Genomic DNA, 17,830 nt, shown 5'->3' with positions numbered 1-17,830 from the left:
AGGGCGGCTTCATGGGACTGGTGTGCCCAGCCCTGCCCACCGGGCTCCCGGGCCGCTGTGAGCATCGGGTGCTCTGCCTGTCAGAGCCCGCCCGTCACTCTGTGGAGGACCTCTCTGCTATCTCCCTTCGCTTTGAGCTGAAGATTGAATTATTCATTCAACAGTTTACTCAGCAAACATTGATTTGGCATCTGCCCTGGGTCTGTGTGCTGTGAGGACTATGTAAGGGACCCACATCGCATGCTCTTCCGTAAGCAGCTTTAACAGGGAACCAGAGCTCATCATTTGAGATCTCTGCTAGGACCCTGTGCTCAGAAAAATACTAGAGTCTCTGTGGGAGCTTCTCCATCACCCCCAGCCAGTTTGTTTCATGAGGGGCTTCCTGAACTCCCTCTCTGAAGCTCCCGTTGGGCAGTGAGCAAGCGCACAGGCTTGGGAATCATAGGGGCATGTGCTCAAGTCCCGGCTCTGCCCCTCACCTTGGACTAGTTCTTTATCCTCGCCAAGCCTCTGTGTCTTAATCCGTGCGATGCAAATAGTGCCACCCATCTCACAGGGCACTTTCACAGGTTCAGTGCAGGATTATGTGTATAACAGCCCAGTGCCCAGCTCAGAATACGTGTTCAGTAGATTTTATCACCATTTTTATACTCAAAAACCAGGGTTTCAGCATGGATATCGCTCCTTGAATACTCCAGCTTTCTTATGGATGCAGGTCAAGTCTACCGTCCTGCCTGCACCCCGGCCACACCCAGGCTGAGTCACATTGTCCCTTGGCTCCGTTACACCTGCCACCCTGCATCACACTGGCCTCTCCCTCCCCAAGACTGTGAGCTGCTTGAGGGAAATGCTATGAATTTACCTTATGTCCTTAAAGGCCTAGAGTAGTTCCAGGCGCATAGTAAGCTCTCATGTCTTGAGTGGATGGATGGATGGATGGAATTAGTTTGCCTACTACTATTGTGAAGCATTTAGAATTCTGGAAAATGTTGAACTTGGCCATCATATAAAATGCCTTGCTGTTGTTTTGTGTGCAGCTGTCTCACCCTGAAGGTTACGGGGGCCTCATTTTTACCAGCCCCAGAGCAGTGGAAGCAGTGGAGCTGTGTTTGGAGAAAGACAGTAAAACCGAAGGTAAGGGTGGGTCTGCTGTGAATGCCACTGGACTTTGCTTTCTCCCGTTGGTGATACTAGATTCCAGAAACAGCTGGACTTCAGGTTTGAGAAAGTACAATGACTTTTAGTCAAAAAGTATTTAGGTACCAAGTTACTTCATGTTTGTGGAACCTTTGGAGGGAGCAGAAGATGAAATTCCTTCTTCTAAGCTGTTTCGTAGTGTCCCACACAGAATGACATGTTACGTGGTAGCCTTCTGACGGGGGTGAGCGCTTCGTGGCACTGTGTCACCAGGAAGCAGGAGACGGTGCTACCTCCTAAACGCCCAGACAGGTGCCGCTGGGGGGGTCTCCATGTGCACCCACCCGGTGGTCACAGTATATGGGCACCAGTCTCTTTCCTCACAGGGACGATGGGAAGGTCCAACAGCACATGAGAACAGTGTGTGCCGAGCCAGCACTCGATGATGTGACCCCGCTCAGGCCTCCTTCTCGCTTCCTTCCCTCTCTGTCATAGCCCGGCTCTCAGACTGAACACCACCTTAGTCTGTCCCATCAGACAGCTTTGAGCTAACATGTATGGAGTGCCTGCTCTATACCAGGCTCTATGTTAGCTTGACATTCACGATTTCATTCAATCCTGGACCAGCCAGAGGCTCACCTACCATGGTCTTCATTTTACAGATAAGAACGCTGAGGCTTGGGGAGAGTCAGCACCTGTCCAAGGCCCTGGAGCCAGTCTGTCAGGCCGGACCAGCTCCAGTTATACTAACAGGTGGAGGCAGCGGGGCGGGTGGTTACCAAAGGGCTTTGCAGCCAGTTAGGCCTGGCCTCAGATGGCCATTCTGACCTTGGCGGCTTCCTTGACCTCGCTGAGCCTCAGTTTCCTTGTTTGTAAAGTGGGCACAATAATACTTGCATCCCAGGATCGTCACTTCTACTACTAGTTAGAGCTTCTCTAGGGCCTACTCTGTGCCAGACTGGGCCCTAGATGCTTTATCCCTGAGGTAGGTATGATTACTATCCCCACCTGACAAATGAGGAGCCTGTAGAGCAGAGGGCATGAAACCCTCCAAGACCACGCGGTCTGTAAGTCACAGGTTTATGATTCCAGCTGCAGAGTCTGAGTCCCAAAGTGAAGCATTCAGGACATCGCCTGGTGCTTGGTGAGCATTGAGTAAGTGACAGTGCAGAGTGGTCATTATGCGCTCTCTTTACAGTTAATTAGGCTTTCACTATAGCCAGAAAAATCACCACCTCGGTGATTTCATATACACAGGTACCTCCTGTTGAGGAGAAAGTCTAACGCTTTTCTTAGGGATGAGGACTTGTGCTGTCCAATCCGCAAGGCAACTCAGAACCGGAAGTACTGTTATTTCCAAAATGGAGAAAGAAGACTCGAGATGGAGAAGCATGTGTATTCTCTCCCAGTGGTGCTTCGGGCATCTTGGTCTTACAGTTGTGCTTTCCCTTTTGTATGTGTTTTGAGGATGAAGATGATGAAAAAGAAAAAAAACCCAGCATGGACACCATAACTTTTTATAGTGCTTTATAGTTTAAAAAGCATTTTCCCATGCATTTTCTTTTTTTCTTTTTTTTAAATTGAAGTATAGTTGATGTACAATATTATATAAGTTACAGGTGTGCAACATAGTCCATACATTTTCTTATTTTGATTGTTACAACAGCTCTATGAATACAGGCAGGAGAGGTGTAGTTAATCCCCATTATCTCGACAGGGAAACAGAGGAGGTGGGTCAGCTGACTTGCCAGGAACGAACCCAAGTTAAGGGGCAGAGCCAGCTCTGAAGCCGGGCATTCTGATTTCACCCAGGGCTTGCTCCAGCTGATATCTACTATGATGCTTGGAGAATGGTTTGTTCACATGCTGTAGATAATGTTTAAATAAATATTATTCACGTTTGTGGGGTAGGAAAGGAAAGAAGGTGAAACTCAGTCTTTTACTGCTTTTTAAAAGGAAATTTCTCGTAGGAGTGTAAAGGGTAGATTAACACTATTGAATTTAAGGGAAAATTACGCTCACAGTCAGATCTTAGGAAGGAAGAACTAATGTTTCCTTATCTTCTAAAAGGATGTTGAATGCCAAGTGGCCTTGTGATATATTTATACTATCCATTTTCTCTTGGTTTTTCTTTAATCCATATTTAAAGATGTTTATTTTTTGTCATAAAATGATAGTGTTCTCTATTAAATTGTGTTTGTTTATGAACCTGTAATTTATTCTCTTCTTTGACCTAATAGATAGATGAGCCTTCCCATCTGAGATGACAGTTTCTTGACTGCTTTCAGATTTATATCCCGAATAAAACCAGTCATATTGCTTTATTAGACATTTAAGTTGCCTCTTTTTCACGACCAGTAATTTTTTCTTTAAAAGTCTAGATGCTGGGGGGACATCCCTGGCTGTCTAGTGTTTAGGACTCAGCGCTTTCACTGCCATGGCCCCGGGTTCAGTCCCTTGCTAAGATCCTGCAAGCTGCATGGCACGCCCCCCAAAAAAAAGAAAAAAGTCTAGATTTTTTAATTTTAATATTACCATGCAAATTAATTCTTCAAGTTATGTTTACTAGTATACATTAAAAATGCTTCTAGTGCAACTGTGGAAATGATTTAATACTTAATGCCTTCAATAAGGAAGGCATATTGAAACATTTGCCAAAGTGATTTAAAAATTTGCCTGCAGAATATGAACAGAATATAAAAATGGATTTTAGTTTGAGATGCTGTTTTTTATATTTGGTTATTAATAATTTGCCTTGCTCACAAGTTTTTTAGGATGAACAGACAGCCTTGGGCAGCAGTCCAAATGGCCACTTTGGTATTTGCAACTCACATCAAATTTCATGTTTTACAGTCTGGAGAAAGTCTCTGAAAGAAAAATGGAATGCTAAGTCAGTGTATGTGGTGGGAAATGCTACTGCTTCTCTAGGTAAGCAGGCAAGGTACAAATAAAACACCAAAGAATGACTGTGATATTGTGATTATAATAAGAAATATATATTTGGTCTTTGTCCCTGTTCCTGGCACAGAGCTCCTAAGACCCTTGGAATTTCCTAAGTGATAAAAAAGATAGGGTGTATTTTGTTATTCATAACAAACCTCTTTCAACTCCCCCTGAGTTGACTTTAATGGGGTGACTTTTGGAAAGCCCCTTAAATTGGGGGCTAGTTGCCTTGGGAACCAGTCCTCCGATTAGAGTAGGAACTTTCAGCCTCATGCCCTCCCTGCCTCCTACTTCCAGGGAGAAGACATCGGCCGGAGGTTGAATTAATCACCAGTGACCAATGATTTAATCAATCGTGCCTATGTATGAAGCCGCCATAAAAATCCAGAAGGGCAGTAATATGGAGGGTTCTGGGAGGCTGGAGCCAGGAGAGGGCATGGAAGCCCAGGCCCTCCCCCCATACCTGCCTGATGCATCTCTTCCCTCTGGCTGTTCATTTACACCCTTTGAAATATCCTTTGTAATAAATCTGCAGTAGTTAGTAAACCATCTTCCTGAGTTCTGTGAGCTGTTCTAGCAAATGATCCAACCCAAGGAGTGGGTTGTGAGAACCTCCGACTTAGAGCTGGTCAGTCAGAAGCACAAGCAGAGACCTGGGTCTGAAGCGGGAGCAGTTTGCGGGACTGGGCCCTCCATCCTCGGGATTTGACGCTACCTCCCGGTAGAGAGTGTCAGACTTGAGTCCACTTGTAGGACACCCAGCTGAGAACTGGAGAATTGCTTGGTGTGGAAAACCCACACATTGGGTAACCAGAGTGCAGAGGTGTGGTGATGAGAGCAGAGGAGAAAAGGAAAAGAGGAGGTTTCCTTCCACACTGACTTAGCTTTGTTCATTGGACACTATAGTTCAGTTTAAAATGTGATTTTTTTTCCTTATTAAATTTACAAAAAGTAATTAGTTAGTTAACTATATAATGCTGCTGATAAGGGTGCGGTGAAACAAATGTATTCAAATATTGCTAAATGGCATTGAAAATTGGTTCACATCTTTTGAGAAGTACTTGGTCGGCATGTATTCAAAAGCTTTGCCAAAATAGTTGTACCCTTTGGCCCACTAATCCCTTTTCTGATAATCTGTCCAAGCTATTTTGAAGAAAACTTACAGAGAAGTTGTAAATACAAGGCAAAGAACAATTTTTCCTGAGCCTTTTGAGACTAAGTTGCTGATAATGATGCCTCACCATCCGCAGCCACAGGTCTAGGGAGGGTGGGGCTGGGACCCAGCTCTCTCTCATCTCCCTACACCAGCTTCCAAGGGGAGACTTTCTCCATGTCATTTGTAAAGCATGTGCCTTTGTATTTGCACATTTAAAAAATGACACAGGAACAGGACTTTAATAACCATGTAAAGAAATATATTCTGTTGTTGTTGTTTTCCAGTGAATAAAATTGGCCTGCGTACAGAAGGAGAAAACTGTGGAAATGCAGAAAAGCTTGCAGAGTACATTTGTTCTAGTAAGTAGAACAAGGTCGCCCCAAATGAAGCCCATTTATTTTTGTTGGTTGGTCTCACAGCCAGCACCTCGGGAAAGGGCCACGTCCTCGGTGCCTTCTCGGTGACGATGGTGATGGCGTGGCTGGTGAGACCGTCGCTGCCTTGTACCTGCATCTGCCTGCGCTGGTCTGAGATCCAGCCTACTGCCCTCCACCCCCTCCACCCAAGGACCTGAGGCAACTTGAACATGACACAGAATAAAAGGGTTGGAGACAAAACCAGAGGCAAGACCCTGTGCAGGGGCTGTAAGGGGAGAGGAAGCTGCCGGCACCGTCTCTCCGTCTGCCGGCTCCCCGCCCTCCTGGTGGGAGTCTCTTCCCTCCCCCAAATTCCTAATTCCCTCCCCCAAAGCCCGCTCCCCCTAAAGAGCCCACTCACCCCCGCCCCCATAAGCTCATCACTGGGCAGCGTATGGGCTGAGACTTAAAATGGCAAGGGTTCTGGGGATGCTTGTATTTAAATAAGGATTAAGCTTTAAATTAATTATGAAATTTTCGGCTTCTGACGAAATATGAGCCAAGATTTTTGGAGCAGAGCTCTCTGAGAGAGAGGACAGAGAGGCTCGATGTGTACGTGTAAGGGAGCCCCACCTCCAAGTTGTGTGTCCCAGCCTCTCCCCTACACGTCTGATCCAACTGCACACACATGCTCTTGTGTCCTTGTCACTTTGGCCCCTCCCTGAGAGATGTGTGACGTGAAAGATGGCATAGAACCAGCTTGCCTTCTGTCACTGAGAGGGAATCGGAGCTTCACTCCTTGGGATCGGGGCTGTGGAACTGTCTATGAGGGGCCAGATACGCCGTCTCTGCGGCCACAGCCTCTGCCCGTCGTAGCCCGAGAGCAGCCGTAGACCGTGGGCTGGGCTCTGACCTGGGGCTGCGGTTTGCAGACCCTTCCTAGAACTTGCTGAGCTAGGAGACAGGGCCGGGTTGGCTGCTGACGCCTGAGGTTTTGCTCCGAGGTGGTCCTGGGAGAGGGGTGTCTTCTCTGCCCCTGGGGTGGTGGTTTCAGGGTGGGCAGGGGGCGAGGACACCTTAACCAGGAATTTGTACGGCTTCTGGGACCGTGGTGCGTGGTTTTGTGTCTGGGCGCGGTGTGTAAGAGCATTTCTCCAGGTAACGACCTCTCAAGTCTTAGGAGGCCTCCTGTCACGAGCCAGTGCTGTTGGTGAAGGTTCTCGAGCTCGTGTGCTTCTGTTGACCCCTAGGAGCTGGACCTGAAAAAGTCCCACATCCTCCACTTCCCCGGGGACCAGGACCCCTGGAGCTCAGGCAGGGGATGGCAGAGGGACTTCCCACGTTCCCAGTTGGCTCTCCTTTTTCCACTTTTCTTTTAAGAATAATTTTATTTCCTCTTTCCTGGGTCACTGTATGCGCTGTGTTAACGTCGAGGACGAGACGTTCCTGGGAGGTCAGCGTGTCCCTGGCACGCCCCTGCCTCGTCTCATCTGGTCCTCACTACCGTCCACTGCAGGCTGCGCGGTCCAGTATGGCAGCCAGGAGCCGCATGTGCCTATTTAAATTTAAATTAATCGAAATAAAAAAAATAAAAATGTGGTTCCCCCGTCACACCAGGCACAGGCCACAGCTCAGCCGTCACTGGCGGCTCAGACACCCCAGGGACAGCCCAGGGGCACCCAGCATCACCCAGCGCTCTTTTCGACGGTGCTGTTGTCCGGGCTTCGGGGACCGAGTGACCATCCAAGGTCCCAGAGCTGTGAGGGGACAGGCGGGAGGGCAGACTCCACACGGCACGGCCAGTGTTCACCCCATGGGTCCTAATGAATCTTCAGTTCGCACTTGGAATAACATCCAAATAAGAGTCCGTCTTGACTGCTGGCGAGGACGTTCACCTTGGTTTTACCCAGGCGTTCATGATTTTCTCCCCCAATCAACTCTGAAGCTTGATTTTTAAAAGCCAAGAATCTACGTCCAGTGCTTGGAGTAAACAGGCCAGTTCATAGTTATTGCTTATTTATTTTACTTAAACACTTATTTATTCTGTGACAGGCACTGTTATAAGTGCTTAAAGCTATTACCTCATTTAATCTGAAAGCTCGTCATTCTGACAGACAGTTCTTCCCTCCTGGGATATCTCCGCTAAGGGAAAAGAAAGTATCAATACAAGTTAAGTGGTCCAAGGTAGAAGACAATTTCAACATTTTGAGAGAAAGCAGAGGAGGGGGAGGGTGTCAGAGGCAGACAGATTGTGCGGGTTATTTGAACTGTCCCCCTGGACTTGCGCAGACTGACCAAGGGCTCGTCCCTGCAGCCTCGCCCACTTGCTGGGCTCTCCTTCCGTCCCCCAGTCAGTCTCGTGGTCCTAATTACCTACGTTAAGTGCCCACCGCCTGCATGACTGGACCCTCCCTCGCAGCAGGCCTGAGAGGGCGCGGTCATCGCAGGCCTGGAAGGTGCGAGAGTTTCACAGACTCGCACATCTCCTCCAGCGAAATGACATTTACACGCTCGGTCTAGTTCTTAATCACCAGCAGTGACTGTTTGCAGAGCCCCCGCCCCCGCTGCGTAACGTCCTCTTAGGCTTTTCAGCACAGCTGCTGTCCTCAGCCCGACAGCCCAGCGGGCCAGGCCCCCTTCCCGTTAAAGGAACACAGAGCAGAGCGTCTGAGCCCCGTGGCTCACCATCCCGCGTCGGGTTAGACCCCTGCCGGGCCCCTGTCGCCCCCTGTCGTCCCCTGTCGTCCTGGGGACACCCAACCTCTCACCCCTGTGTAATCAACCGGCTTTTACATTGGACTATTTAGCTTTGGCCTGTTTGGGTTAAAAATCAGTAAGCAGTGAGCTCATCCCAAAAAAGAAATTTTTTTAAAATAATGAATCATTTATTTTCCATAAACGATCTTATGACAAACAGGAAGGGTTGGGTGGTTGAGCTCGGCCGTTTTTGGAGATGCTGTCAGTTTACATGGTGATGAGATGGGCCATAGACGTCCTCATCCACCAGTGGTTGATTCCCGTAAATGTAACAAGTAATCTGCTACATCTTTCAGTCACGTGAGAGTCCCATGAGGAGTTTTGCGCAGGACATAATCCATTTGGGAGTGCTGATTATTTGCCTTTGACTTCTGGGAGGTTAGCACCCAGGAAGTAAAGTCACGGGATGTCTCCCCTCCCCTGCGGCAGGTCTCAACCAGGACATTTTCAGGTTTTCCTCCCTTGTGCTGCTACGGTGGTGCTTTTCCATGAAGCCAGCTGAGCTGGTTGGTCCTGCTCGGCCTGCCTCTCCTCCGGGCACTGGGGTGCAGTGGGAAAAAGACAGATGCCTGCCCTGCACCGGGGTGTGCGTCCAGCTCCCCGTCTCCCTAGTAGTGACCAGCAGTCAGGGCACACAGATGAGCAGCTCAGTGCTCTGCTGCACCCGCAGAAGAGAGGCTGCGAAGGGCCGATTCTGGAATCTTCCGGAAGCCCCTTGCACACCCCTGGGGCTGAGCCTGCAGGAAAAGTAGGCCCTTGGTTTGGCTGCCGGTCCTACAGCTGCCCCACAGCAGGCGCTGGGAAGGGTCTGTGGGAGCCGCTTTGGCCCCTAGGCTCCTGGACACCCCACCCCCCAACACACACACGGACACACAGACACTGGAGGGACGCCTGGGCTCTGGCTCAGAATAGCACCTGGTCATGGCTTTGAAAGTGTGTCACGAGGGGTGGCATCTGTACTGCGTGAAAACATTTCCTCACACTGGAAAAGAGAAAGCGGTGAGCATCTATTATCTACAGTATATTTTAAAGTTTTCCAATTGCTTGTGTTCTTTTATGTCGGTACTGATACTTACAGAGCCGTTTAAATAAAGAAAACACTCGCTGGTTTGTAATTATTGGGCAACTTGAAATAAGGAAGACTACAGTCATTCCTGTTGTTTAGCTGAGCCTTCGTGGAGATGGTGCCGGAGGGGAAGAGCTTGGCTTGTTCCTCCCTCTGATTGCAGGCGCCGAAAGGGGATGTGTTCAGAGAGATCTTACGGATGTGGGGAAATGCGTGTTTGTGCCTGACCAGCACTCGCTACGGCTCCTTACATCTGATGGACAGACGGAAGGGGAAAGCGGTCGCTTCCACTAAAGTGCTTTGTTCTCACAGTGCGGAGGAGTCCCATCTGACCGCCCGTCAGTTTTGCCGGGAGGTGGCGTCTCGCATGCTGTCTCCACGGCTCTGCAGAGCGAGGCCTGTGGCTCTGTCTCCCAGGGCGGAGATGCGCGCGGGGGCGAGAGGCTGGGCCCCCACGCGGCCCACCCTCAGCCCTCGGGCTCCTGGCCTGGCAGCCGAGGAGCGTCCTTGCAGCTTGTCTTTGCTGCGGCAACGGTTGCCGTTTCCTGCCTCCTCACGGCGGGAGCCCAGGCTCCAAACGCCTCCCGGCCCATCCGGGCTCCTCCAGAGGCAGAAACTGTGGCTCCAAGGCCACCACCAGGCCTGACCTCTAACCTGACTCTGGTCACTGCACTCTAAGTGGTGACTGCTGCCCGGAGCCACCACGACGGGCGGGGGTTAGGGAGCAGGGGTGACAGCAGCCCCGGGCTTGTGGATGTTAGTTGTCTACGCGCTGTTGCCCACGTGACCCCCGTGAGCTTCCTCCCGCTCACGGTGCTGGAGCCAAAGACGCAGGGCAGGGCCCGGGGCTGCCCCTCCGCCTACGAAGTCTGCCTGTTTATCCGCAGGGGAGTCGTCAGCACTGCCTCTTCTGTTTCCCTGTGGAGCCCTCAAAAGAGAAATCCTGCCGAAAATGCTCAAGGACAAAGGTGACTCCCCCGCCTCTCTGGGGTCCACCGAGAGCCTTCGCGGTGGCGGGGTGTCAGCCCTGGGGACCTACAGGGAGAGCAGGCCTGGGATGGACCAGCCAGGCCGGAAGGCGGGCGCCCCTCACGTTAGGTGCGGGGTGCAGGCCTCCCTCCTGCTTCAGATCCGCTCCCGTCCACCCGCTCAGCTCAGCTGGTAGCATGCAGAGGGGCACGGAGCCTTCCCCAGGAGGGCGGGCGGGCGGGCAGTGGCGTGGTGGTGACCCCGGGGCGGGCACGTGTGGAAACCAGTCCAAGGCGGGAGCTGATCTCATCACGCACCCAAAGCAGCGTCCGCCAGCCCGGCCAACCTAGGCTCGCTCCCACGCCATCCCCCGGGCTCCATCCCAAGGTGCCAGGGACCAAGGTATCCAGGCCCTAGAAGGCTCGTGGCTTCAGCCCCCAGGCTGGTAAAACCCCCTCCAAGCTCTGCCTGCAGCCCTGGCCCTCAGTGTGGGATTCCACACAGACAGCATCCGTGGGGGAGCGTCCAGGGCCAATCCTGTGGGCAACCCACGCAAACACGGGAACAAAAGGCGTCCGTGGTACGAAGGAAGGCTGAGTTTTCAGGATCCTCGTCCTTCCTCTGTCATCTCAGCCTCCTCTACCGCGTGAGCCACTCTGCAGTGTTAAGCAGGCTGCAGAGGGCCGGCCGAGTCTGCTGGCACTGAGCCCACACCTCGCAGCTCCCGGCGGCTTGTTCCGGGAGGGTCGTGCAGCACCGGGGGGTCTCCACTACCTGTGCCCCGCAGTGTGGTCCCGGGGCAGTGAAGTCTGTCTCCTGGTTTGTGTCCTGATTGTGTCCAGGGATTCCCGTGGAGAGCTTAACTGTCTACCAGACGATCCCACACCCAGGAATCCAGGGGAACCTCAACAGCTACTATTCCCAGCAGGTGTGTGGGGTTTCCAGGGAACTGGGGCGGGCAGGGCGGAGGGGCGCAAGCCTCCTGACGCTGGTTCTGCCATCCCCAGCTGTGCCACTTTGAGGAGGCCATCTTTTGGCTCCATCTCTGTATCTGGGAAGTAGGAATAGACCTATCTATAAGGTTTTTACGAGGATTAAAGGAGATAATTTACACAAAGCCCTTTGCACAGCCTGGGGTCAACAGTGGCCCTGATGTCATTCTTCATGGTGTGGGGCACTGGTGGAGCTGCAGGGCAGAGGCTGGAGAGGGGCTGGGCCCACACTGGGAAGGCCTTCAGGGCCCACGGGGGAGTCTGGATTGAATTTGGGAGGCCGCGGGAACCTTTGGAGGCTTCAGGCAGAAGGGTGCACGGTTCTTGTTTGGGTTGATCGAGGTTTTCCACATCTGTATCCAGTAAGAAGCCTCCCCTTCCTCTCCCAGGACGGGCTTCTGAATGCCTGGCTGGTACTCGGAGACCCTGTTAGCACAAACCAAAGCTTTCAGAAAGGCCAAGAGGGCCAGTCTGTCTGCTGTCTGCTCCATTTCCGGAAGGGACGGGGAGTTGGTGGGGGGCCGGGCTGCTGCCTTACTTGATCAGTGCACTTCGGCCGCACAAGCCAGGGGCACTGTCCGCTCTCCTGGGCGCTGGGTCCACGGTGCCTGTGCCCTCTGATCTGGGGGCCTGCAGAGCGACCAAGGAACAGCACCCAGCCTCTCCCATCGCTCCCCTCTCTAAACAGTTCCCGACCTGAACTCCGCCTCCGTGGGGCCCAGAACGCCAGCATCAGTGGGGACCCTCCTGCTGTGAATGTACCTGGGCTGCCTGGGGCTGCTTGCTGGGGCTCTGGGGGTTGCTGGTGACGGGGTGGGGAGCATCTCTCTCCTCGGCCCCAAGGCAAGGGACCGACCTTGTTCTCTCTGCCCGCAGGGCATTCCAGCCAGCATCACGTTTTTCAGTCCCTCCGGCCTGACACACAGTCTCAAGCATATTCAAGAGTTATCTGGTGACAACATTGACCAGATTAAGGTGAGGTATTCAGTGGGCTTTTGATCTTTTTTCAGATTCTTTTTTTTTTTTTTAACTTTTACTAATTAGCCTAGAGTTTCCATGTGAAGCCAAAGCACTCCTGACCTCACAGACACCCTGATGGAAGCTCTGTAGAAACGGCAGGGCTGGACTACCCTGGTGGTCCAGTGGTTAAGACTCTGCATTTCCATTGCAGAGGGCTCGGGTTCGATCCCTGGTCCGGGAAGTTCCACATGCTGCATGGTATGGCCAAAGGAAAAAAAAAAAGGCAGGGCTTTAGGAGTCCCAGGCCCCTGCTTGCAGCTCAGCAGTGCCACTTCCTGGCTGGTGCTCTTGGACTAGTTACTTAACCTCTCTGAGCCTGTCTCCTCATTTGTAGCATGAGGATAATTATCCCTTTGTGGCTCTTATAGACATGTGTATGGTCTTCCCTGATAGGTTAGTCTCAGGATTAGATGAAAGAATTCAGGCAAAGTCCTTAGCTCAGGGCCTGGCACAGGTATTAGCATAACCTTTCCCTTTTTTCCCATCTGTCTTGAAATTATTCTAAAAGTGATTCCCCTTTTCACGTCTTTTAATTCAAAGGATTTCCATTCGCACTCTTCAGGGACTATTTGTTAGGAGTCTACAAGTAGTCACAGCCCTGTGGTGCCTGGGATGGGGATGATCTTAAAGGGCTCAAGGGGGACTGAGGAGGGGGCGCGGGTATGACTGGGAGCGCCCAGGACAGGCCACTAGCATCGCGGGCACTCACACAGCCAGCAGTGAAGGCCCTTACCTTTCACAACAGGTGCGGCTCCCAGCACCCCTGGGGGGTCAGGACTGTCTCAGTTGTATAGACACTGCCGGCCCCTCCCTCCTCCCCGGCTGGCACGCTCACTCCGGTCGGTGCCCAGGGACGGAGCACGGGCATCAGCACAGGGCTGTCTGGGGCACTGTCTGCAGCCCGGGTCCAGCCCTGCAGGCAGGCTCCGTGGGCCCGGCCAGGCCCGTGGTGGGGAGGCCGAGAGCGGAGCTCTCCAGACGCCCTCTCTCCTGTGACCAGACGATTTCAGAGGGAATAAAAGGCTCACGGGGAAAAGTCATCTTGTGACCAAACTGCTTCTCCTGAAATTATGTCTGCTGTTTGCTGGTTCCAAATCTCAGGGAGTTTCTTTCATTCTTTCTTTCTTTTTTAAACATCTTTATTGGAGTATAATTGCTTTACATCGTTGTGTTAGTTTCTGCTGTATAACAAAGTGAATCAGCTATACATATACATATGTCCCCATATCTCCTCCCTCTTGCGTCTCCCTCCCACCCTCCCTATCCCACCCCTCTAGGTGGTCACAAAGCACCGAGCTGATCTCCCTGTGCTATGGGGCTGCTTCCCACTAGCTATCTATTTTACATTTGGGAGTGTATATATGTCCATGTCACTTTCTCACTTCATCCCAGCTTACCCTTCCCCATCCCCGCGTCCTCAAGTCCATTCTCTACATCTGTGTCTTTATTCCTGTCCTGCCCCTAGGTTCTTCAGAACCTTTTTTTTTTTTTTTTTTGATTCCATATATATGTGTTGTCACGCGGTATTTGTTTTTCTCTTTCTGACTTACTTCACTCTGTACGACAGACTCTAGGTCCATCCACCTCACTACAAATAACTCCATTTCGTTTCTTTTTATGGCTAAGTAATACTCCATTGTACATATGTGCCACATCTTCTTTATCCATTCATCAGTTGATGGACACTTAGGTGGCTTCCATGTCCTGGCTATTGTAAATAGAGCTGCAATGAACATTTTGGTACATGACTCTTTTTGAATTATGGTTTTTTTCAGGGTATATGCCCAGTAGTGGGATTGCTGGATCGTATGGTAGTTCTATTTTTAGTTTTTTAAGGAACCTCCATACTGTTCTCCATAGTGGCTGTATCACTTTACATTCCCACCAACAGTGCAAGAGGGTTCCCTTTTCTCCACACCCTCTCCAGCATTTATTGTTTGTAGGTTTTTTGATGATGGCCATTCTGACTGGTGTGAGGTGATACCTCATTGTAGTTTTGATTTGCATTTCTCTAATGATCAGTGATGTTGAGCATCCTTTCATGTGTTTGTTGGGAATCTGTATATCTTCTTTGGAGAAATGTCTCTTTAGGTCTTCCGCCCTTTTTTGGATTGGGTTGTTTGTTTTTGTGATATTGAGCTGCATGTAAATTTTGGAGATTAATCCTTTGTCAGTTGCTTCATTTGCAAATATTTTCTCCCATTCTGAGGGTTGTCTTTTTGTCTTGTTTATGGTTTCCTTTGCTGTGCAAAAGCTTTTAAGTTTCATTAGGTCCCATTTGTTTATTTTTGTTTTTATTTCCATTTCTCTAGGAGGTGGGCCAAAAAGGATATTGCTGTGATTTATGGGATAGAGTGTTCTTCCTATGTTTTCCTCTAAGAGTTTTATAGCATCTGGCCTTACATTTAGGTCTTTAATCCATTTTGAGTTTATATTTGTGTATGGTGTTAGGGAGTGTTCTAATTTCATTCTTTTACATGTAGCTGTCCAGTTTTCCCCCAAGCTACAGTAATCAAGACAGTATGGTACTGGCACAAAAACAGAAATATCGATCAACAGAACAGGATAGAAAGCCCAGAGATAAACCCACGAACATATGGTCACCTTATCTTTGATAAAGGAGGCAAGAATATAAAATGGAGAAAAGACCACCTTTCTTTCTTTTTTAATGTTTCTTTTTTAAAAAAACAGCTTTTTTTTTTTTGGCCACGCTGCACGGCTTTGTGGGATTTTAGTTCCCCAACCAGGGAGCGAACCCGGGCCCTCAGCAGTGGGAGCGCAGAGTTCTAACCACTGGACCACCAGGGAATTCCCTAAAAAATAGCTTTATTGAGATATAATTCATGTACGATAAAACTCACTTTTTATGAATTGCATATGTACCCTTTTAAAGTGTACAATTCAGTGGTTTTTAGTAAATTCACAGAGGCGTGCCACCATCACCCTCTCGGTCCAGAACATTTCAGAGCCACGAAAGAAACTGCATATCCATTAGAGTCACTCCCCAACCCCCTAGCAACCACTAATCCAATCTCTGTCTGTGGATCTACCTATTCTGGACTTTTCATATAAATGGAATCATACCGTATATAGCCTTTCGAGACTGGCTTCTTTCACTTAGCATAATGGTTTCAGGGTTTACCCATATCGTCATGTGTCAGTACTTCATTCCTCTGTATTGCCAGGTAACAGTCCATTCTATGAATATACCAGAAGTAGTTTCTTGTTGTGGTTTTGGTTTGGATTCCCCTAATGGCTAGTGATGTTGAGCATCATTTCATGTGCTGTTGGCCATTTTTATATCTTCTTTAGAGAAATGTCTGTTCACATCCTTGCCACTTTTTAACTAGGTTGCCTTTTTGTTCAGTTGTAAGAGTTCTTTTTTCTGGATACAAGTCCCTTATCAGATATGTGATTTGCAAAAACGTTCTCCCATTCTGTGAGTTGTCTTTTCACTTTTTTCACGGTGTTCTTTGAAGCACAAAAGTTTTCTTTATCTAGTTTTTATTTTATTATTTGTGCTTTTCATCATGTATCTAAGAAAACATTGCCTAATGCAAGGTCATGAAGATTCACTCCTATGTTTTCTTCTAGTTTTATGGTTTTAGCTCCCATTTAGGCCTTTGATCCATTTGGAGTTAATTTTTGTACATGATGTGAGGTAGGTGTCCAGCTTCATGTTTTTCCTCGGGGAGTTTCTTGAGGGGTGGCTGCTTCATGGGGGGGGAGCGTGGGAGCTACAGGAGCCCGAGCTTCTGTGAGACAGCAGCCTCTTCCTCTCATTCCCACACGCCCTGGGGAGGAGTGTGAGGCCACAGCGTCCTGAGGTTGTGCAAGGGCGGTATCTTGTTCGCACTACCGCCAGCCTGGCTGGGGAGGGCGGTGAAGGAGGTGCTGGGCAGGGGCTGCCATTGTCGGGGGCTCACCTTCACAGACCACTCCCAGGCGGGTCCATGTCTGCGGTGTTAGTCCAGAGCGGGGTGGGGATGAGCACATTCTCTCTGCCAGAAGCTGTCGATCTTCTCAGTTCAGCCCTGCTCCGGCAACTGAGAGGCAGGGTAATTGTGCCCCTTTCACAGATGAGGAAACCGAGGATCAAAAAGGCCAAGTGATTTGTAATGACAGCTAGCAAGGGCCAGAGTCACAACGAAAAATCATGTTCAGCCCAAAGTGAGGCTCTGGATGGGACCATCAGACACAAGCTTGTTTGGAGAGGGGCGTCCTGCTGACGAGGCCCAGGCCGTTGGAGCTTCTAATCTGGGATAACATAACGACGGTCCTACAGGTAGCAGCCGCTGATGGTCACTGGGCGTTTGTCTGTGCCAGGCACAGGGCCATGCGAGTGGTTACACGCATTGCTCATCTACTCCTCAGAGCAGCCTGATGAGGAAACCTCTTAACCTTTCTGCTTCACGGAGGAGGGGACGGAGGCCCAGAGAGGGTGGGTCACTTGCTGAGGCCACCGTCCTGTGGAGCTGCGATGTGAACCCGACCCTCTGGCTCCGGGCCCTGGTGCTGACTGCTCTGCTTTCCTAGGGCCCAGCCACCGCCCCACGCGGCACGCAGAGCCCCTTTCAGACTTTGTTCTGTGCTCCGCCCGGCCCCGCCCGTGGCAGGCGCTGATTGATTCCAGGCCTCTCCTGCCCCGCGCCCGGGCCGTAGGGCTAGCGAGAGCTGCTCAGGCCGATGGTGAGGCTGTAAAGAGACGAAGGCTTTTTGCAGGAGGTAGAGCTGGGTTCACTTCAGGAGGTGTCATCTCGTTTATAAGCTCTCACATGAGGGAAGAGCGATGTCCTAACAGACAGGAGGCAACAGGCCCTGCTCCCATCGCGCCCTGCTGGTGCACTGAGGCCCCTCTGTCTTCTCCCTGCAGTTCGTGGCCATTGGGCCCACCACAGCCCACGCCCTGGCCACGCAGGGCCTGCCCGTGAGCTGCACCGCAGAGAGCCCCACGCCGCGAGCCCTGGCCGCGGGCATCAGGACGGCGCTCCAGCCCCACGGATGCTGAGTCGGAGGCCCCGGCGCCCTCCCTGGGCGGAGCTGCCCCTGTGGGCCCAGGGCCAGGTGCTACCGCGTCCCGGGGGAGCCGGGCATCGGGCAGGGGCTCCCGGGAAACCGCCCCACCTCACACTCCTGCCCCGCGCCCGGGGGAACCGCCGCCAACACCGAGGCTGGGCCGGGACCCGGGGCCGCGTCAGGCCCACGTGCGCCTGACGTCCCTTCGTGGAGTCCAGCTCGGACCCCCGCCTGGCGCACGCGGCTCCTCTGGCAGCAGGAAGGAGACCAAATAAAGTGCACTGGCCACTCATGCTGACTGTGCCTTGTTACTTGCTGTCTGTGGTTTCAGTGCAAAGCTGTGTTTGGCGCCCACGTTCTGAGAACTGACAAACCTGGTATGAATAATAAAGTCTGCTGTGTGTGAAGGAGTTTTATT

The 17,830-nt window shown here is 51.0% G+C and overlaps 1 protein-coding gene across 8 annotated transcripts in view; it reads left to right on the top strand.

Annotated features, from left to right (window-relative positions):
- UROS (uroporphyrinogen III synthase) overlaps window positions 1–17,704 on the top strand; it is a 33,943-nt gene extending 16,239 nt beyond the window's left edge. For 2 of the 8 annotated variants that reach the window (XM_082406638.1, XM_082406635.1), the window contains 7 exons: window positions 1,038–1,134; window positions 3,991–4,065; window positions 5,521–5,595; window positions 10,303–10,383; window positions 11,227–11,312; window positions 12,253–12,351; window positions 17,270–17,556. In XM_082406638.1, coding sequence (XP_082262764.1) covers window positions 1,038–1,134; window positions 3,991–4,065; window positions 5,521–5,595; window positions 10,303–10,383; window positions 11,227–11,312; window positions 12,253–12,351; window positions 17,270–17,404 — 648 coding nt within the window. In that variant the 3' untranslated portion in view covers window positions 17,405–17,556. Of the gene's footprint in view, window positions 1–1,037; window positions 1,135–3,990; window positions 4,066–5,520; window positions 5,596–9,578; window positions 9,754–10,302; window positions 10,384–11,226; window positions 11,313–12,252; window positions 12,352–17,269 lie in introns of those variants that run through there. The other 6 variants (XM_082406641.1, XM_082406637.1, XM_082406639.1 and 3 more) reach the window with 5 other exon arrangements.
- Window positions 17,705–17,830: the final 126 nt, after the last annotated feature.

The sequence above is a fragment of the Balaenoptera borealis genome (genome assembly GCF_965194805.1).
Source record: "Balaenoptera borealis genome assembly, chromosome: 10".
NCBI classification, from domain to species: Eukaryota; Metazoa; Chordata; class Mammalia; order Artiodactyla; family Balaenopteridae; genus Balaenoptera; species Balaenoptera borealis.
Note: the sequence above shows the minus strand (reverse complement) of the source record. Positions and strands in the feature narration are given on the sequence as shown.